Below are 23486 nucleotides of genomic sequence, written 5' to 3'. Positions count from 1 at the left end.
GGAACTGGTATTCTTAATTAAGGCCTTTTATTTTGGGGTGATTGTTTTAGGTTCATCATCAATTATAGGTGACCTAACTCAGTAACTCATGCTCAGCATCGCGCCGACAAAGCATTATTGGAAGTGCTTATAGTACTAATTTTACAGGGAAATTAAAGTAGGTCCCCAAAGTAACACTCCACACACATCAACTTTCTACTTAAGCAAAGATCCCGATTCTTGTTGATGAATCTTACTCTGCCGCCATTATAATTAACCCTTTCAAACTCCACTTTCTGCTTGTATGTGCGTACCAACTCTTCTTTTCTTTTTCGTCAGTCAATTGACAAATAATGTATCTTTGAAGTATTATTTTGGAAATAATAAATACTTTTTTGGTATTATATATTACTAAAGATTTTTATAGTTAATAGAGATAATTGAATTAAAAAATATTTTTATTATAAAAATATGTTTTACATAGTTTACATATTTTTTAACAAAGTAATTAACTATCAAAAAAGATTGTCAAAGTAGGAACGCTTCTAGATATATTTTTACAAAATGATATGTGCATATTAAAAATTAATTACCAAATTATTAGGTGTTATATATTTGTGCATAAATATATGTTATTTAAATTATTTTTAATATTTATTTTATATTTTAATTTTTTTTATTAATTTTAGATATACATATAACATAATTAATATCTTTATCGCCAGGATTTAAACCTCTAACTAAATGCTTAATGTACACAATTATGTGTCAAATCTCTTGGAGATATAAATATTCACAAAAATTAGGTTCGGACAAAATTAGTTATATATAAAAAATAACCATTCTATACATGTCCCAAAAGATTTGTTTTAATGGATAAATTTATCCCAAAATTTTTTGTTCTTTCATAAAAAATATTATCTCCAATTAATTTTTCGTTAATATATACTTTTATTGATAAAATTATCTTCGAAACAAACAAATAGTGCACATCCCTTTCCAAACATCTTCACATTCATAATAATATATATGCGCAAAATTAAAACCTTCCACTCGTCACATTATATTCCTTATTCATTAAACAGTATGCATAATATTGGCAAGCAAGGTGATGGACATATATAGCACCCATTTTTAAGGCTGTTTTTTGAAAAGAAGATTAAATTAAATTTTTATTTGTATTGTATTTGGTATAAAATATATTAGATTGAGTTATATTTTAATATTATTTTTAATTTAAAATAAATTTAAAAATTTCAATAAAAATATTTTTTAAAAAAATATTATTCAAGTTTTAGTTTTTGGTTTCTAAAATTTCAATTTTCTATTCATACTTTTTAGAAATATTAAAAAAACTGAAATTTTGTATTTTAAAAAAATTTTAGTTTCAACTTCTTATCACTAAATACAATAATGAATTTTAATCTCCTAATCTTATTCTCAATCTTAATGTCTGAAAACAAATGTAACTTAACTATTCACTCACACATACACATGGATGGAGTGGGGGACAGTTCATGTGCTTCTGTTTTTTAATAGGACAATGTTAGATAATTAATAATTTTTTTTTAACAACATGAATAATTACCAATTAAATTAAAACATATTATACTTTTAAATTATTCACCTAAATTTTAATATTAGAATAATTATTCACACACTAATAAAATGAATATTCAATATATTTATTGTTCACATTATTTAATATTTTCATTATCTACCTGCATTTTTCCTTTTTAATAATAGAGAACACTTACTCACGGTTACACTACTTACCTATTTCCCAATCATCATGCTCTTCGTTTCTTTATTTCGGAAATTACTTGTGAAACAATCTTTGTATGAGTGTGTAAAAGCAATATGAACGTTTTATATATATATATATATATATATATATATATATATATATATATATATATATATATATATATATATGGTGGATACTCCCATGAAGATATTATAATTGTCTTCATGTGATGATTTTTCTTTTTGACCCTTAGATGATGGAGTGTAGGGTTAGATTTTGATATGTTATAAAAGTGTTGTTTTTATTTAAAGTGTGGCCAAATCAATAAATCACACTTTTATACAAAGCATCTTCATAAAAAGATATTTTTTACATCTTTATTTGAGTAGCTCCCTATATATATATATATATATATATATATATATATATATATATATATATATATATATATATACACGCCTTTGTGTGTTTTTATTTATTTTCATACAGCTAATAGCGAGTAGTAACATTAGTTGGCTTTTGTTAACTCTAATAATTTATAGGTAATTTTGATAGATTAATAGTAATAAGTAATATAAACTATTTTATACAATTATTTAATCATCATTTTTCTTTTTCTTCTATAATAAAAATAGTTATTTTGTTGATAAAAAATATATTATTTGAGTTATCTCCATATAACTTCAAAGACACAGGTTTAAACTGGGAAAATAACCAATTATATGATACAATTATCAAATTAGGTTGCATATATTATATTCTTTGGATGCAGTTTTTTTTTATATAAATGTTATGTTAATACATGATACTTGTGCACTAGATTAATTTTTTTTATAAGCAGACAATATATGAATATTAGATTCTAAATATAAAAATGTTGAAAAAAAATAGATAAATATATAAAAATAAATAAAATAATTTTGTTTTGAAATAAAATTGCTTAATGTTTTGTTTACGCATACATTGTGAACAATGAAAATAGGAATGAAGGCATAATATAACAATAACGACAAAGAATATAAAGGCTTAATTTCTTATTTTATTTTTTCTATACGTTTTTTTGGAGACATTAATTAAATCTAGTATTAGAAAACATAAATAAACACAAAACAAATCAAAATAAAAAAGGAGGAGATTATTTGAACGATAAAATGAAGAATTTAGATAACTTGTATTTTAAAATATATTTTAAAAATATAATAGTAAAAGAATTTTAATTTTTTATTAATTCAAATATTAAAAATATTAAATATTAATTTTTAAATATTTTTAATAAAATTTGTTTATAACATTCTTAAAATATGCTTTTAAAAACATATAGTAGCAAAAAATTACAAAGAAGAGAAAATCTAGAAGACCAACTACATATGTAGTCAATTTAAACAATTTTTTAAGAATTTTGATTTAAAAAAATCCCAATAAAAATTAAAAAACTCAAAGAATCAATCTAATTTCATGCTATTTACAGTACACATACGGTAAAAAAATAACCGTACAAACTCTTATCCCTCTTTCTCTAGCCACGTCTGCGCCCCACCCAACGTCGCTGACTATGACAGTATGCCGCCCCCTTCTTTTGCGAACCCAACGCCACCGATCGACCGCCGTCGCACACAGCGCCATCTATTCCCGAAACCAGCGTCGTCGACCTTGTCGCCAACCATCACCGCGATCCCGCAACGCCCTCCCTTTGCAAACACCGCAGCAAACACGCATCCCCTTCATTAGCCAACACATCGCTATAGAACACCGCCGCAGGCTCCCCTCATGTCTGTAGCCACGTCAGGAATGCAGCCCCCCATCACGATCGCAACGACGCAGACCGCCACTCCCTCCCCTCCCGAACTCATCACATCATGCCACTAAGGAACTACCACATGTTCACTGCTATTCCCTGCCAAGGGTCATTACGGAACGACCAGTGAGGAAGAAGGAGGTCGTGTCGCTCTTCTTCTTGGTTTTGGATAATTCTTTTTACTAGTTATGAATGTTTTTTCTGCTAAGTTTCTAATTTTTTTTATTATGTTTTGGATGATTTTTTTTTATGTTTTGGATGATTTTTTTAATAGTTTTAGATGTTTCTTGCTTAGTTTTCGGATGTTCTTTTTCTAATTTTTTTATGTTTTATTTTGTTAGGTCTTAGAATTTTTAAAATAATTTTAAATATCTTGTTTTTGTTAGGTTTTGGATAAATATTTTTTTATGTTACGTTTCAGATATTTTTTTATTAGAAATTTTTAAAATAAATTTTGAAATTTTTAAAATGAATATTTAAAATGATATTTAAAATTTTTAAAATGGTTTTAGATGTTTGTTATTATTTAGTTTTAGATTTTTTTTTCTAGATTTTAGATATTTTCATTAGATTTTAGAGGTTTCTCATGAAAATTTGAATTGATATTCACTCTAAAAAATTTTAAAAAGATTTTGGATATTTCGTTTCTTGCTAAGTTTTAGATGTTTTATTTTATTATATTTTGGATGTTTTTTTTATTGAAAATTTTTAATTTAATTTTAAAATTTTAAAATGAAATTTTAAAATAATTTTATAATAATTTTAAATGTTTATTATTATTTGATTTTAATTTTTTATAAAAAAAAGTTATATATTTTTTATTAAAATTTGAATATTTTTCGTAAAAGTTTTAATTGGTGTACTCTCCCAAAAAAAAATGCTAATTGTTGGTTAGATAGCGAAATTGTATAAAGAATGATCAAATAGAGGCTGCCGGGATTAAAAGGGAACCAATAATTGGGACAAACGCAAGGAGAGAAGCTATTGCATACGCAAGGAATCATATATCGAAAAAAATGACGTAAAAATATCAATAATAAATTAATAATGTATAGTCATGCATTTATTTTCTTTTCTTTTTTAAAATAGGAAAAAAAAAAGCAAATGTATAGTTATATTTGGTACGTGTGTCGTTGGCGAAAGCAACCCTGTTGATGTGCCTTCTGTGTTTTTATTTTTTATTTTTTTGAGAAAATAATAACTAAGTTCTTATTTTTTATTTTAAAAATAAATAAATTATTGATTAATTAAAAATATAAAAATATTTTTTTTTTTAAATATGAGATATTTAGATTTTTCAAAGAGATTTTTTATATTTATATATTTTAGATAAAAAAATTTTAAATATTTTATATTTTAAAAAATGAACAATAATTTTGTATTTTTTAGTTTTTTATTTTTTTATTTTTTAATTAATTTAAAATTTATGTATTTTTAAATAAAAAATAAAAAAAGTATTTTTTTTTTCATTTTTGTTCTCAGTGCAATGTCAAGTGTTTGTCTTTTTCCTAAAAAAATTAGTTTGAAAATGACATTTATATTATGGCAATTTTAAAAAATTTCGTAATATTTTGAATTTTTTATTTAAATTAAATAAATATATAATTTACGAAAATACATAAAATGTGAGGTATTTATAAAAATGCGTATTCTTACACATCTTGAATGCTGAAGGATAAGTTAAAAATTGAACATATTTCGACATCTGAGATCCTGTACTGCGACCGAGTAATGTCGAGACATATCTTGGGTGCACTCGGAACATGTGTTATTATGGAGATCGGAGACTCAGCACTCGAGATATGTGGCAACTGAGAAAGGGATCTCATAACCTGAGATATGTACAATTTACCTCATCTGAGTATCAGCATCCGAGATATGCTTGGATGCATATATAAGGTCATAGTAGCCGAGCTTGCTGTGCATTTGAATAGTTTTTAAAAATTTTGTTAGTTTCTAAATGCTTAAGTTCGAGTTCATTAAGTAAATATGGTCCGCAAGAATATGTCTGCGATGGAGACATTAATAGACTAAATGCTACTTGGCACGTGCTTGGAACTTTAGATTTTGGGGTTAGTAGTTTTTCCTTGTTTTATTTTAAGTGAATAATTAGTTTAGATGTTTAGACTTTAGTAACTTAGTTAATGTGGTAAGACTTAATGACTAGACAAAGTTAGACAATTTATATACATATTGTCAGGTATAGTATGGTTTGATATTTTGTATAATTGATTTTAACTAGTTGTAACTTAAGTGAAATAAATAAAACAGGTAACTAATTATAACTTAAGTTAAATAAATAAAATAGGTAACTATTAATTAATATTAGTGAAATTAATAGGTAATTAATTGAAGTCATGCCCAAATATGACAATCAAGTTAAAATAGTGTAACATGAATGATTTAATTTTTTACATATTGCTTGATAGTCTTGTCTTTAGTAAGGTTTATGAATATTAGTAATATAAACTATATTTGTACTGTATCTATTGCATTTATCATCAATGTTTATCTAATTGGTTTAGAATTTTTCGTAATGGCTAAACACAATTAATTGTTTAGATGAGATTAATATGCGAGAGTACATGTTATGGATATTGCAGAGACCACGGTTACTGTTGCCACGCTGTGTGACTCTGGATCTCGCCCCCCTCCCGCCGAACATCCTATTGCCTTATATTAGGGAGGCGGGATTTGGGCATGCAGTAGAGTTGGGGGATTTTATATTTGACAATTTCTTGATCTCTGTATTTGTTGAGCGGTGGAAGCCCGAGACCTACACGTTCCACCTTCCATGGGGTGAGGTCAGACTAATGACACCGTTGTCTCAGACTCGACTAATGCGAAAGTTATGGGAAGAATGTTGTTATTACCATCTGGAGCCACAACAATTAACAACACGCCCCCGTAATTTCCATATAAGTTTGTTCCCTTCACAGATACAAAATACTTGCAATGCTTAAACGCCTCAACGCATGGAGGAAATGCCCAAAATACCTTATCAAACTATCTCCACTCTCCGTCAACCATGTTCCCGTTGTAATAAGAAATAGCAACACAATCCTGAATCGTACCTAGGAGACATTCCTACAAAGCTTGTAAGAGCGCGGGTATCCTGTTGTACGACTTTTCCCAGTCATAAATCTGGGCAATTGCTTTCTGCTTCGCCATCTACACCTTTCGATACGAGGGCTTGAAATGGTAACTCTGATGCACCACACTTTGAAATACCGGGATAGACACTGACGGGTCAGTCTTTATCATAGGTAATACGACCTTGCAAGTTAAACTACTATTCAATTGAGCATGGTCCTGAGACATGATTGGTACCAAATAGGTGTGTGCTCCACCGAACCTACACACCTCCCTACAAATTACTCGTTGATGTCTACATTCAGTACAATACAAAATTAACATAATAGACTTTAATTCATCCAAAATAAATCGTAAAATATACCAGTAGTTCAAGTTCTGGCGTAGTGCCACACGAAGACTCCATGGACAATCGTTGGTGAATTGCTTGCAATGATAGTAGTATTTAAGCCTATCCGACTCCAAAACTCTGTATTCTGCATTCCGTAGAATACTGAGTTCTTCAACGCCATTAGAATTGCATCACAGTTGTTGAACCTATGAACAACTCAGAATTCCACCCCACCATCTGTATTGTAATCCTTCCCTTAACCAGCATTCAAAAGATCATCCGGTTGCATTACATCCAAATTCAAAGTGTGATAATGACTAGGAACTTCTAACAATCGAAGAATGGCCAAAGGGGGAGGCAGGAGAAACCGACCAACACCGCTGGTGGGAGTCTCTAGCTCATACTCATCGGCGGAAGCAATATCACTAGACAACCTGGACCCAACAACATAAATTGAATCACCCTTACTGTCGTACTCGTCGACACTATCATGAGGCTGGGTGTAGTGGATTGGTGTAGCCTCCAGCAGGACAATTTTAGGACTTGAAGGATACGGCTCACCACCAACAGCCACGTCACGGACCGCAGCATACAACTTCATCACATGTTGTGGCATTAGCCGTGCATGTACGTCGAACATTACCCTCACATGCTGATCCCATCAATCCAAAATAACCTGTTGGTAAATCCGCTGTTCGAAAGCACGTGCAGAAATCTATATGCAACCCGCCTAACCTCCTTGGTACCTATTCCCCCTATATTGCTCAGCGTGATTGTCTTTGGTGCATATAGGGTATCAACCAGGTTCGTGCGCAACATGACAGCCTTATCAGACTTGAAAATCACTCCTTCATTACCATTTTTTACTATTCCATTGGGATAAACAACAACAAAAAAGAATTAATTATTCTCCATCAGAACAAAATGGAAAGAAGAGGAAGAAAATATTGATTTGTGAATTGTAAGGAGATGGTTGAGGGATGGGCTCTATAAATAAAGATATTCTCCAATATATCTTGGGTGCAGAAATACCTAAACCATAATACACATATTCTAGATGCTGAGACTCAAATTACACCCTTGATTATATCTCAGATGTTGAGACCCCATCAGGAGGATTGTATATATCTCAGGTATTGAGACCCCTTTGTTAGTTGCCACATATCTCGGGTACTCAGTCCCCGATCTCCATAATAACACATATCCTAGGTGCACCCAGGATATGTCTCAGCATCTCCCGGTCATAGCACGAGGTCTCAGACACCGATATATGTTCAATTTTTAAGTTATCCCTCAGCATTCAAGATGTGTAAGAGTATGCATTTTTGTAAATAAATACCTCACATTTTATGTATTTTGTAATTTTATATATTTATTTAATTTAAATAAAAAAATCTGTAATATTTGGATATTATGGCATTTTATGGTGTTACCATAATTAATTTGCATAATGTGGCGGTTTTAGTGATTCTGGCGGTCTGAAAACGCCATTATCCAAGTCCATTATTTCAAAAAGGCCTAAAAATCTTATCCAACCCTAATTTCGCACTGAAACTAACGATGCCACCACTGTGTTAGAGGAAGGTCGAAAATGACGCTACCATTGTGATGTGCTTCGACTACAGCCTCCTTCATCGAGCTACTGTGGTGTGAGTTTCTCCTTTCATCAAGATTATTCTTAGGTTTTACGAGGTAGGATTTTAGTTAGGATTTTGGACAGGAGGTAATTAACTTAGAAATCGGACTTATAAATTAGCTTTGAAGTTTGTCATTAGTTATATTAACTTATAATTTTGAACTGATTTGATAACAAATCCAAACTGTCTTCACTATATTGATATATGCTCTGTTCTCTATCACTAATGATTCTGTTTTTCTTGTTTGTGACAATGAATAATACCTTGAATGTTGTTCAGCTGTTGTTGTTCACTTGGTTTAAGAGATGATTAAGTACAAATATCTTGTTCACTTGCTTGTTCATAGTGAGAGCTTCTTCATCTGATGATTCTGATTAATATCATTAACTTAATTTTTTTTAGTTTTCAGATAAATTTCAACATGACACTTAACGATTTGGTTATTGTTTATTTTAGGAGGTTCTTGTGGTTACGGCAACTTGTACAACCAAGGGTACGGAGACCAAATTCTACGTATATATAGGGTGATACTATAGTTGGTTTCATTATATTTGTCTTGTTTTTCATTCAGGAAGGGTATTCTATGTTCTGTTATTTGGCCCTTTTGTTTTCCTTTTCATGTTTAGAACAAAGATGCTAAAAAGTGCAATAAAAAGAGTGACTGTACTGTATGAAAAACTAGAAACAAAAAATATTCAACAATGAATCTGGGAATGTGGAGGAGATGAAAAGACTGATTTCATTTTATAAGGAGTCTTAAAAACAAGAAAATATCATTGAAGTTGTTTGTTTCATGCCAATAACTAGTGAATTATTGTGTTAGAAGTGATTAATAGTTACCTTGTTTTGTGTTGATTGATCAGCATTCTGTCTTCTTATCTTGGGTGTATCTTTTTGTCTTGTTGCTGCTGTTTTTGTGAGTGACTTTAAGTATCAACAAAAAAAAAAAAAGAGAAATTTGGACTACATCAAAATGTTGCCACCTTATTCTTTGTTCCTATTTTTTTAAGTTTGACTTATAGAATATGCCCAAAGTTAACAATAGATAAGTAGATTATTGGATAATATTATTGGGACATAAATACTATCAGGTATATATCTAACTTCATTATAATTAATGTTGAATTGATCCAACTATATCATTCGAATGCATGGCTCCTATGAAGCTTTTCTAGCAGTTTTATTATGTTGTTCTCACTTTCTCTTGTGATGTGATGCCAACTTTTTTGTAAGTATTAAACAAGATAAGGTTAAAGTGGCAAACCAGCATATATGGCCTTGTGAGTAGTAATTATGTATCTATAATTTATTATCAAAAGCTTGACATCTATTACACTTAATGATTTGGTTATTGTCTATTTTAGGAGGTTCTTATGGTTACGGCAACTTGTTTAGCTAAGGGTATGAAGCGAACACACCAGCACTAAGCACCAGCACTATACAAGGTTGAGAAATCAGAACTGAAATTAGGATACTCATTCTCTCCCTTGAACCTTCTTATAATTGAAATAAGAACTTCTATTATTTTTTAATTTTCTTTGCTTAGTTATGAATCTAGTTTGCTATAACAATTTTTTTATGGAATTTTGTTATGTTCGCTGAAATATACATATGATTTATGTCAGTTATAAAATGACTTTGTCTTTGTTATACATTGCTAAAAAGGAGGTTTTTGCCTTTATTGGCTAATTCTTATCTTAATTATCAAATGTCTTCTTATCTTACTTATCAAATATATTTTTATATCTATTGCATTTTTGTCCTAGAAAACTTTTGAACATGATCTAAACATAACTTATCCATTAGAACTGAGCTTGATTATCAAAGTGTGTAGGACTGAAATCCAAGTTCCATCCATTCCCCATGTGCAATTATTTCTTGAGAGAATTTGGAGTAGGAGTTGTTAGTACAAATGATCAAGATTGTGTGAAAAATAAAGTAGAATTGCAGTGATATATTTTTTTCTCTTTTTGAGCTTTAAAATTGTTATCTAATTTTTAGTGACAGTTCCATATATCAAGTTATTGGTTTGCTTATTAGATGTTTCAATGTTATGTAACTGTCCTTATCAATAACTCTCATTATCTGATAACATTAAACAACATCGATTAATTCCTTTTAACTGCAAGGTTTGAAGTTCGAACAATGATGAGTGATTTTGATTTACTGTCACATGTAGTGTTCATAACATGTGTTGCTGATGATGTTGATGTTTAGGTGAAAATATCAATACTTCTTATCTTGTAGCATATTTCTCATGGATGAATTGTCTATATTGTTGCAAGTAATTCAACATCAAATGCACTTGTTGTTTGAAAATCTCCTCTTTGAAGTTGCTACTACAAAGAAGAGGAGGCTTATTCTCTGGAGCGAGCAACAAGGAATCATGATCTTGCATGATAAAGATTTTATGTATTAAGGACCATATGTTAAGATATGTTATTGAAAAATTATGTTATCTTTGATACTTTATTTTTGGATTATGACTTTTGATTTTCAGTGACCATGTATAAATTAAAAATCCTGTTATCATGTTTGATTTATAGCTATGCCATTTGGTTATTACAGGATTTTAAAGTTTGAGTTTCGAAAATACTAATTCAAATAGGAAAAAATTATTTTAATGCGAGCAAAATAGTAGTTTCAGCAGCTATTTTAAGAGAGTAAAAAATTGTCTAGGATAAAAAAGGTAGTTTTAATCCCATTTTAAAAAACATAAAACTATTGTCATCATAATTAGGTAAAACTGTGGTTAAATTTGTCATTTTATTAAAAAAAATAGCGGTTTAAATGGCCATTTTACATAAAGAAAGCGTATCATATTTGTATAAAAATGCCAATTTAAACAGAAAATTGCCGTTATTCAACAATGGTGGTTTAAAAGCGTCATTTTATAAAAAAATGCCATTATACCCTAGGAAAAAGCCACTGTTTATATGTTTAAAACGGCTGTTGACATCGCCACAACCATCGCAAAAACTACCGTATTATCCTCAGTAATTGTGGCGATTTTTAAATACCGCCATAATAACCATAATGGCGCCTAGGATAACGGCATTTTTTGGAGCCGTTTTTGATAATAATGACAGTTTGAACCGCTGTAAATACAAAAAATAACCGCAATTTTAATCAACTTTTCTTGTAGTGCCTATCGTATCTAACACAGAATGGTTTATCCAACTAGTTGGTGCACATTATTAATGTTTAGCTTATCCGCCCAACACTGTATAAATAAGCGCTTTTTAACTAAATCCAATTAAGTTGATATAAGTTCAATGGAAAAAATATATTCATGTGTAACTGTTTTTTTCTTTTTTGTATTTTTTTAACATAAAAATTTTTGGAGAGTGTAAAAAATTATTGATATAATACAAAAATTTTTATACATAGCACAAATTTATTGATATAACATAAAAAGTTTTGTACATAACACAGATATTTGTAAATATCACATAAATTTTTGCACATAGTACATAAATTTTTACTGCGAATATATTTTGTTAGTTGGATGAGTTGATGTTCTGAACATGTGGTTCTTTAAAAATTTACTATACACCAAAATTTCTGTTATGCACTAAAATTTATGTGTTGTGCATATTTTGTTGGTTAAGAGTCAATGTTTTGATTGTGTGATCTATAAAAAATTTCGCGTTAGGCACCAAAATTTTTGTGCTATGCACCAAAATTATTGTATTGTATACTAAAATTTCTGTACTGTATATATTTTAATTTGTTGGTTGAGTGTCAATATTTTAGGCATGTGATCATTAAAAAATTTTTGTGTCATGCTCTTATTTTTTGAATATATATATAGGAGAAGAAAAAGTAAAATCTACAAGGACCATGATGATGATGATGATAATGAAAGAGGATGATGACGAGGAAAAAGAAAGAGAAAGAGGAAGAACGACGACAACGACAACGACAGTGGTAGCGAGTCAGCGACAATAATGACGATGAAAAAATCACGCATGTAGAAGAAGAAGTCGACGATAACAAAGGAGGAGGAAGAAGAAGCGGTGCGACATGCACATAAGTACGTATGAAGACAAAGAAAAAGTACGCGATTTTAGTTGGAGACTTGGTTTGAAAAATGTTTCGATGCCTAATTTTATTGTAATAAAAAATAGGAATGTGTGAAAATTATATTTAAATTAATAGTGATAAATTGTAATGTTTAAAAGTAAATAAAAAATAATAAACCCCATATCCATTTTTCGTATAATAATGTTTAATATGTAGAAAATTTATCAAATGCATGCACATGATGTTACAAGTGCATGTATCATAATTAAAAGATAATTTTAAAAATATAATAAACATTATTAATATTAATTTGAACTCATATTAATTTTGAATAATTATTATTTATGATAAATACAGTACAAATAATACTCTAAAAATAATAGAGTAATGTGTGTATACAAAAATAGTGGCAGTGGGGCTGAAAATTCAAATGGTCAACCTTTGCAATGGAAAAATATAGGGGGACTTTGATGATTTCCAACAAGACTACCGGATTCGTTTCTCTCTTCATTTATTCCACCGTTTGATATATCAAATTATCACACAGCCACCCACCCATCATTCGTCCCCACTCAAATAGTCTCACTCCATCATTCCCAATTCCAATTCCAATTTCAATTTCAATTCTCTCTCTCTCTCTCTCTCTCTCCCAAATGAAACTTTATAAACCACACCGTCATCTAATCATCTAACTCTCTCTTTCTCTGTCTCTTATCCCTCTATCTTCTACATCATTCATTCATCCTCTCCCTTTCCACAAGAGAACAAAGAAGATTTTGAAGCACCTTAAATGGGTCTTCATCATGATTCTACTCATAATAATAACAACATAGGCCTTCATCTTGTTCTAGGGTTGGCTCTGAGTTCCTCCTCTGATTCACCAACACAAGAAACCATAACTACCTCTACTAAGATCCCGCCGTACTCCTCTTCCTCCACCGTAACAACCGATGATGCTGAATTACTATTACCATCTCTTACTTTAGCTCTCTCCGGTCACGATGTGAACAAAAACAAAAACGATGATACGCAAGAGCACCATAGGGTCCAGGTAGTCCCTACCAAGGCTAACAACAATAAGGTCTACAGTAGTGAAGACTACCCTTCTACTGGTGACGTGTCGGCACAGAATTCGCCTCACCACAGCGCCGTTTCGTCTTTCTCCAGCGGCTGCAGAAGAGGAGTCAAGAGGGAGAGGGATGTTAGCGCTAGCGACGAAGCCGAGGCGGAGGCCACGGAGATTGAGAGGCTTTCGTCGCGAATCAGCGACGAAGAGGAAGACGGTGGCACCACCGCCTCCGCCGCTGCCAGGAAGAAGCTTAGGCTCACCAAAGAACAATCTGCTCTGTTGGAAGACAGCTTCAAACAACATAGCACTCTCAATCCTGTAATTAGTTTCTCTCTCTCTCTCTCTCGTTTCCAAATATCAAAGAGACTCAATGACAACTAAAGATGGAAAAAAAATACATAGTTCATCTCTATGTATAGTTTCTTCATGTATCATAATAATAATAATAATAATAATAATAATATATTATTCGTTTTTTGGTGTTTAGATATGTTGATGAATTTCAGTATGATTTGTAATAGACAAAGAATAATTAAGTGATTTTATATCATTAATACGTTTGTTTGTTGGGTTGGATTTACAGAAGCAGAAGCAAGCTTTAGCGAAGCAATTGAATCTACGGCCTCGACAAGTTGAAGTGTGGTTCCAGAACCGGAGAGCCAGGTGTATATATATATGCTGATATTATTGCTTAATTTTTGGTACATATTTATATATTTGAATAAATGAGAAAAATCAGAAGTTCTAATAAATATAGTGGGATAGCCACGGAAATTTTATCTGAGGTTAATTAATAAAAATATTAGGTGATGAATATTTTTATATTTATTTTATTTTTGAGTTATTATATTAGTTAATTTTTTAATTTTTTGTTTTACTAAAGGTATATTTACCTTTAGTTATTTTGAGAAATATTAGTAACTAATATTTTGTTTTAAATATTTATTTTTTAATACATATAAATATTTTTAACGAGAACTAGTAAAAAATTGTTTCAAGACAAATATATTAACAAAAATATTATTTGTATATAAAAAATAATAACTATATTAACAATTATGTGTTTGTATATAAATATATAAATATAAATATATCTAAGTGAAAATTTACATGAGTTTATTTTTTTAAAAAATTGATAGTCAAAAATAATAAATAATACAATAGATAATGATTTAATTAAATCTATTAAATTATTTATCGGTTATCGACTAATAAATTTATATTAAAATAATTATATGCGAGAGTATTCACCATATAACTTATGCTTAATTCAATTTTAAAATATATTTTGTATTTAAATAAATATTTAAAAAATAATAAAAATTCGTCCAGATCAGATATAATAAATGTAAAATATTAGATGTAATACGCACGTAATTTTAAATATTATATATACGAAGTTATAGATATTAAGTTGAATAAAATAATTTTAAATTATTATCTTTCTAGTATTAGAGGTTATTTGGAGTTTTTAAGAAATTTTTTTTTGGAGTTATTTTTTTTAAAAGATCTTATAAAAAAAATAAAAATAATTTTATATTTAGATATCTCATATAAAAAGATCGTTTTATCTATCAATTATGAACATCTTTTTTTTTTAAAAAATCTTTTAAAAAAATATAAATTATACCTTCTTAAAAAAAAGATATTTTTTTTTATTTTTTATTACTTTACTTTTACTATTAAAAATTTTTTGAACGCTCTAAAAAATACAAAAAAAATCCTTTTTTTATGAAAATAATGAAACAAACACTTAATCTTTTTGATATACACCTGGTATGATATGGTGTGGTTAATATATTATACCATGTTATATTATGAAAAGATGATTGGTAAAAACACATTATTAGTTGTTATCTAAAAAGTTTTTGGATTGAGTATGTTGTTGTAACAGAACAAAGCTGAAGCAGACGGAGGTAGATTGCGAGTTCCTAAAGAAGTGTTGTGAGACACTAACAGATGAGAACAGAAGGCTACAGAAAGAGCTTCAAGAGCTTAAGGCACTCAAACTGTCTCAGCCTTTGTACATGCCTCCCATGCCCGCCGCGACACTCACCATCTGCCCTTCTTGCGACCGGGCCGTTGCCATTGGCAGCGGTGGCAGCGCTTCCAATAACATCAAGAATACTCCTTTGATCTCCTTGGCCCCCAAGCCTCACCACTTCTTTAGTCCCTTCACCAATCCTTCCGCAGCATGTTGATTTTTATTACATAGTTCAATTAAATATATTTAATTAAACATGCTAAATCATTTAACTATCTTTCTACATAAAATGAAGATGTTTTCGTGAAAATAGTCACCTTTTATTATTATTTAGGCTTTTCCTTCCCTTTTTTCAAGGATATGTAAAACACTAAAACAAAACAAAATTAGACAGGAGTATTCTCTCGTTACCATTGTATTTGTTTGGTTGAGGGATATACGTCTTTATTATTATGGACTATCTGTAGCTAGTGAAAAGGATTAATGGTGTAATTAGCATAAGTACTATATATACTGTAGAAATTTTAGCAGTAACTACTGATAAAAATTACTGTTGTTTTTTCTTTTGGATTTCTTTCGTTATTGTATGTTTATAGAAGACATATATGTATGTACACCGGAATTTATGTATTAATTTCACTTTCCAGTTACATGCATGAATTTTGATTCATTCCAGTGTTTTTGTCAATTTCTACCAACTCTTATTTATGACTGTGTTTATTGAAAGTGTTTTTGTGGATGTGTATAATAAAAATATTTTTTTTATAGTTAGATTTAATAGAAGTATCTTTATATATATATATATATATATATATATATATATATATATATATTTTCTGAATGTATCTCTTTATACATATGTTTAAAATATAATAATTAATTATTATTGACAATAAATTGGCAGATAATATATTGGTATTGTATATTTTTTTATAAGTGATTTTGAGTTCAATTTTTTAATAAATAAAGTAGTTACCGAAAAATATAAATTCTTTCTTGAATATTTATTCTGATAATCCAAATCAAATTAATCAAATGCTTAAAATACAAAAAATTGAAGACGTTGGTAGTTCAATAATTTGGATAATATATATTATTGGCGATTATTATTAAGTTGCAGAAAGAAAGGTTGAAGTGTGTGGATAAGTAAGGTAGGTCACGTGTTTGTGTCTACAAAAATCAGTTGCTTAAAAAGAGACTCTCCTGAATGAATGAGAGACTTTAGTTTTGAGTAGAGACATTGGTAGTGGCGGTGATTAGGGTATATAGTGCATAAACAAAGAAAGGGATCGATAACGATTGACTATAATAAAGATAAATAAATGAGGTTGAGAAAGATTGAGGGAGTTACGGGGAATAGATCCCATTAAAATGTCAAAACACTTGTGTAAATTTCAATCGTTAATCAAGGATAATGATCACATAGGTGGAAATCGGAAATTAAAAATAAAGGACAGGAATATAACATTTGAGATTAAATTATCTCATCACCTACGATATGACAAGATATACGTATAGTACGTAAAATATTTTGATATGAGATATATGTTTTAGAAAAAATATATTATGCTCCGACATACATTAAGTTAATGTATGTATATCTCCACCGTACCGTAAAATGATAAAAGAGAATAAAAAAAATCATTTACATAAAGATGTTTAAAATATTTTTTTAAAAATATTTTTTATTAATTAAAATTTAATATATATAATTAATTAAATTATATTATTTTTATCAAAATTAGGTTAGATAAATTAATTTAATCAAAAAAATAGTGAATCAAATTTTAAATTGATTTAAATTAATATTATTTTTATAAAAAATGATTATAATATTTTTATTATAGAAAATAATTAAAATATTTTTATTATATAAATTTTGAAAACTCTAAATTCTAATTTTATATTATAATATTATGATAGAGAGAAGTAAAGAGTTAGAATTTAAGATTCTTAAAATTAATATATATAATAGAAATATTTTAGTTATTTTTTATAATAAAATATTGTAGTTATTTTTTTATAAAAATAATATTAATTTAAATTAGTTCAAGATTTTATTTATTATTTTTTTGATCAAATTAATTTGTCTGATTTAATTTTAACAAAAATAATATAATTTAATTGATTATATGTGTTAAATTTTAATTACTAAAAAATATTTAAAAAAAATGTTTTAAATATTTTTATTTAAGTGGTTAAAAAAAATATAGGATGATTCAACGTACGTATGAAACAAAATTACTTGTATTCTTTAGGCCTTGTTTAGTGACAAGTCATGCCATTAACAATATAAATTTATTCAAAGACATGCATAAAACGTATTTAAAGGAGGTAACACACTTATTGTATTTATCTATTACATGTGCATATCAAAAAGATAAAAAATATATTTTAATTAATATATAATATATAATAATAATTTGAATTTTTTTATTTAAATTAAATAAATATAGTATTTAATTTACCGATTTAAATAAACGTAGAAGAATTTATTAAAATGCATAATTAGTCATATTTTAAATACCGTGAGTAACTTTTAAAAGTGGTCATATTTCGGGTGCATTGATCCTGTTCTGTGATACAGAATCTGAAAATCAAATCTCAGGTGCACCCGAAATATGAATATGAACATGAACACATCTCGAATACACTGTATCTAAGATATACTTATATTCTGATATGTATCAGTTCATCCGAGATACGTGTGAGAATGCAAGACGAAAACACTGCATCCGCGATATATAAAAACTGAAAAGTATATTAATTTAAAATAATAAAAAATTAATTAAAAAAGTTTCTTCTCTTTATTTTAAAATAATTAAATATTATATTTTATATATGTTTCTAAAATTAATTTGATATATTATCAATTTAAAAAATATTAATAGATAGATAATTTTTTTTATCTTAACTAATTTTTGAAAAAAAAAACTAATAATTTCACTTATGGTTAGACAATTAAATTTTATCTTAGTAATTAATTAAGTTTGGTTAGTTTTAAAAAATATATTATATATCGATATTTATTAATGTTGAATTTATTTATTTATTTATTTTTATTTTTGATACTTATAATAAGATAAATATTATTTTATGTTAAATTTAATAATATATTTTTTTAACATAAATTTTAATGAGAACAAAGATAATATAATAATAGAAACAAATATATTAATTTATATGTGCTTATTAATTTATTTCTAAACTTCTAATAAAAATAAATACCTCCCTTTTTCTCATCTTTGTTTGTCTTTATTTAAATTATAAATCATAAATAGGAGATAAAAGTACTCATATGCTCTTAAATTTTATATATAATGGTATTTAAAAGAACTCTCACCATATTAAAATATTTAATAAATTCTCTAGGGAGAATTTAAATTTACTATTTAAAAAATTATTTAAAAAGTTATGTTAACACAAATTTAATTAGTTGTGTAATTTTTTTATTTGTTATGCTATTTTTATTTATATTATAAACATATCGGATTTTGACTATATCTCGGATACAGTGTTCCCATCTTACATCTTCGTACGTATCTCGGATGCACTGGTCTATATCAGAATGTAAACATATCTCAGATGCAGTGTATCCGAGATGCTCTCATGTTTATATTTCAGGTGCACCCGAGATATGACTCTCAGACCTCGTATCACAGCACGGGTCAGTGTACCTGACATGTGACCATTTTTAAAAGTTACTTACTGTATTCGAAATGTGACTAATTACGTATTTTAGTAAATTCTTTTAAGTGTATTTAAATCGGTAAATATTATATTTATTTAATTTAAATAAAAAAATCCTAATAACTTGGATGTATAAAAGGTTAAAAATAGAACATTCACTAAAACAAAACATCACCTAAATAAAATCATAAGATACGGGAGAAACTCAAATATGTATTGAGAGCTGGCATAAATATACAAAGTGAGAAAGGGTGAATGACATATATACTTTGCGAGTTTCTCTTTCCTTTGTTTTTTTTTTTTCCTAAAAAAAAGAAAGAATAGAGCGTACCCCTGTATATTATGTATCCTTACAATACGTGAGCCAACTTAAAAAATATGTGGTCTCTTGTTATTCTTTGTGATTGAGGGGAGCAGTGGGTCACACCCCCCACGTGAAGACCATGAATATGGGTCTTTGTCTCTTACAAAAACCTAACATGAGATTCAGTTTTCAATGTCAGCCCCAACTTTAGTTTTTCCGTTTTTGGTTTGAAAGAGTTTGGATAAACTCCTTATTGATCTTTTATCTCTCTAGATTTAACAAGTATTTTATGGAAATTATTATTCAATTGAACCGAATAAGGTAGCTTGATCGAGTTAGCGCACTACAACAAATTCGGGTTGAGGCAACCTTTAAAAACGTTGCTTATAATAAGAGAAAGTGTTGCCTTTGATAAAAGGCAACACTTTCTGACAAAAGGCAACGCTTTTTGGGGGTTGGCTATACGGCCGTTATCTTTGGTCTAAGGCAACGCTTTTGTATATTAAAGGGAACCCTTTTTTTGGCAACCTTCAAAAAACGTTGCCTTTTCTGCAAATAAAGCAACTCTGCAAAAGGGTTGCCTTAGAGCACCCAAACACAACGCTTTATATGAAACGTTATGGCAACACTTTTTACGAGTTGTATTTTCTAATATATAAAGCAACACTTGTCCAGAGTTTTTTAAGTTGCTTTTTCATATACCTAAAGCAACACTTGTACAAATTTTTTCAAGTTGCCTTTTCCTCCATCTAAAGCAACACTTGTCCAGATTTTTTAAGTTGCATTTTCATATACCTAAAGCAACACTTGTCCAGGTTTTTTTAAGTTGCCTTTTTTATAGACCTAATGCAACACTTATGTAGGTTTATTTACAGTTATCTTTTTTTAATACCTAAAGCAACACCTTATTGAATTTTTCTTAGATTCTCTTTTTTAATATCTAAAATAATATTTTTTTTATCTTTGTTATATTTATATGATATTTGAAGAATATATAATCCGCATTTGAATAAGATAATAATATATATTGCATATATATATATAGAAAGGTCTTTCAAGTACCAATTAACATATATACTTGCTAATAAGTTACCAAGTCAAATAAATAATAAACCTAAGTAAGCAAAGTACATGTTTTTCTGCTAATGAACTTGAACAAAAAAAAACTAAGTTGTCCACTAAAAACCAAGAAGACTTTGTGCTTCACCATTGTGGCAAGAATTGTCTTTATGTCTTCAAAAAACTTCCTCCAACAATAAGAAAGCTGTAGTCAAATTTAAATGAACAAAAAAATTATAGTCAAAACATCAGCTATACAATAATATGTATACTCAAGTGGTACAACAATTTAGCATACATATACCTATTCATGATTTGGTATATGAGTCGATGGAGGAGAATGCCGAGGAACTAAATTTGGATCTTGTGCACTATTTGCAGACGATTGCTTAGATCGCAAGAGAGAAAGCGCTTCATCAACATTCATACCAGGAGAAGTTTGTTGCAACATAAGTTTCACAATATCTTCCAATCCTTGCAGTCGTTGCTTATGGTCGTCTAATTCAGTTTTTAAAGCTGTTACCTTCTCTTCACTTTGTTTTTTGATTTCATCTATTTCTTTATTTTTCTTAAGAGAAGTTTTTGTAACAGTTCTTCCATAACATCGAACTCTTCCTGGATTCTCTTTACCAAAAACTTTTTGAAATGCATTAGTAGGAGTTTCTCCAGCTTCTTGGAGATCATCAAGTTTATCCTATACACACAAATATATGATATGTCTATTTTTAGTGATAAAAATTCAATGAAAGAATCCAAAAACCTATTGCTAACTAATAGGGACAGCAATCCAAAATAGCCATAAAAGAGCCATAAAACAGCAGTCCATGATAGCCATATAACATGGTTGTAAATTGTCATAGAACAGCAATAAAATCAACCATAAAACAGCCATGAAATAACCATAAAATAGCAGTCCATGATAGCCATAAAACATGGATAAAATAGCCATAGAACAGCAACTAAATCAGCCATGAAACAGACATAAAATAGCCATAGAACAGCAACTAAATCAGCCATGAAACAGCCCATGAAACAGCCACAAAATAGATACCACAAAACATAGAAAGCAGCAAGTCAGCAATCGTGACAACCACAAAACAGTCATAAAGTAGATACTAAAACAACAACCATGATAGCCATAAAACAGTCATAAAATAGCTGCCATGACAGCCATAAAATATGCATAAAATAGCCATAAAACAGTAACTAAATCAGCCACGGAACAGCCCATGAAACAGCCATGAAACAGCCGCAAAATAGATACCATAACAATAATCACGATAGCCATAAAACAGCAAAAAAATAGCATCCATGACAGTCATAAAACAACTACTGAAACAAGAAAATTATAGAGGAACTTACAATAACAGCTTGTGTTTCTACATCAAGTGTTTTCCCTTTTAGTCCATTCCGAGTTGCAACAAATATTTCAGCTTGATTTGGTTCCTCTTTGTTCTCTTTTTTCTCACGCTACAGATCAAGATAACAATTACAAAGTCATAACATACTAAAATTAGGGAGAAGTAACAAGTAGAGAATTTTAACTCAAATGTGACCTTACCAAATCAACACGCACTCTTGCAAAATTGATTGGGCCCATTTTATGCCTCCATTGTTGCTTCTTGCGATTTTCAGAATTTATAACACACATGGCCTGTGTTTAAAATAGACAATGATGAAAAAAATATAAAAATTGAAAGAATTATACTTGATCATATCAAATAATAATAATTGAAATCCTCTAGCTCACTTTGATAGTTGGAATACTCCAATATGCAATTAGCTTCCGAAATTGTATTTCTAGAATTTCCAAAGGACGATTCACCAACATATCCTCAATATTTCCAGAATATGGTTCAAAATGCTTCTTTTTTATTCTTGTTTTGTAACGCTTCCATGCTCCTTGAACACTAGTCATCACCCATAACTTTGAAGATTTTGGAAGAATGAACTTTGACTACAAACACATCAATTTCATCATATCATATGCATAAAATAATTATTAACATATGGCATAAACATAAAGATAAATGGAGCTTACATTAATATACTTCCAAATGCGCTTTTTGATTTGCTTAGGCACAGCTTTCCAATTAGTGTACATCAAGGTAATAAAATCACTATTCCTTCCCATTGTTCCAATAAAATTAGTTAAATCCTTCACTCTTTGAGCTGTTGGCCCCACGGCTGCTCCCTGATCAAAAGTCACTTCCTCTCTTTCTTCCCAAGTTCTTGCATAAATCTTTAGGCATCTTGTTTTTCCACGAGTCTTTTTAACCTTTGAAGTATCTAAATTAAAAATTGAGAAATAGTACAAATTAAAACTAAAGACAGTCGTGAAAGGTATGGAAAGGGCAGCCCCATGCTCATAGATAAAAAGAAAATGTAAAACAAATAGCAACAAACTAAATTACATCACCTTCTACATGAGCCTCTTCCATAACTTGATCTCCTTCTACATCAAAATTGTCACTTTCATGTTCACCAATATAATCTTCCTCAGACGGGATATGAACATTTTCTCCATTATTCGGGGATGGCCTAGATCTAGCATCCTCAGTAGTTGGAACTTCATTATGTTCCTCTTATCTTTCCACATGAATTCCTTGGTCACCCAAAAAAGCATCAAGAGTCATTGCTGGACGCTTTAAGTTATTTTTTAAGTTTGTCAAGTTAGCTGGTTCTTTTTCAGTAGCTCCAGCATCCTCACCAATTGACTCAAAGTCATCTTCCTCTTCTCTTTCCACTTCTACTCCTTCTGTATGCAAAAAG

The 23486-nt window shown here is 29.1% G+C and overlaps 2 protein-coding genes across 2 annotated transcripts; one reads left to right on the top strand and one right to left on the bottom strand.

Annotated features, from left to right (window-relative positions):
- The first annotated feature begins 13096 nt into the window (after positions 1-13096).
- Positions 13097-16317, top strand: LOC107628133 (homeobox-leucine zipper protein HAT22). The gene is made up of 3 exons (XM_016330938.3): positions 13097-13995; positions 14261-14340; positions 15572-16317. Exons 1-3 carry the CDS (start codon positions 13399-13401, stop codon positions 15876-15878), a joined length of 984 nt encoding a protein of 327 aa, XP_016186424.1. The 5' UTR covers positions 13097-13398; the 3' UTR covers positions 15879-16317.
- A 4342-nt stretch (positions 16318-20659) lies between these two features.
- On the bottom strand, positions 20660-23170 carry LOC107628144 (uncharacterized). The gene is made up of 7 exons (XM_088502576.1): positions 23134-23170; positions 22756-23003; positions 22465-22671; positions 22276-22368; positions 22077-22184; positions 21019-21408; positions 20660-20919 (listed from the first exon to the last, which is right to left on the bottom strand). Exons 1-6 carry the CDS (start codon positions 23153-23155, stop codon positions 21019-21021), a joined length of 1068 nt encoding a protein of 355 aa, XP_088358702.1. The 5' UTR covers positions 23156-23170; the 3' UTR covers positions 20660-20919.
- Positions 23171-23486: the final 316 nt, after the last annotated feature.

Source organism: Arachis ipaensis, chromosome B1 (genome assembly GCF_059453495.1).
Source record: "Arachis ipaensis isolate K30076 ecotype BB chromosome B1, ASM5945349v1, whole genome shotgun sequence".
In the NCBI taxonomy this organism is placed as follows: Eukaryota; Viridiplantae; Streptophyta; class Magnoliopsida; order Fabales; family Fabaceae; genus Arachis; species Arachis ipaensis.
Note: the sequence above shows the minus strand (reverse complement) of the source record. Positions and strands in the feature narration are given on the sequence as shown.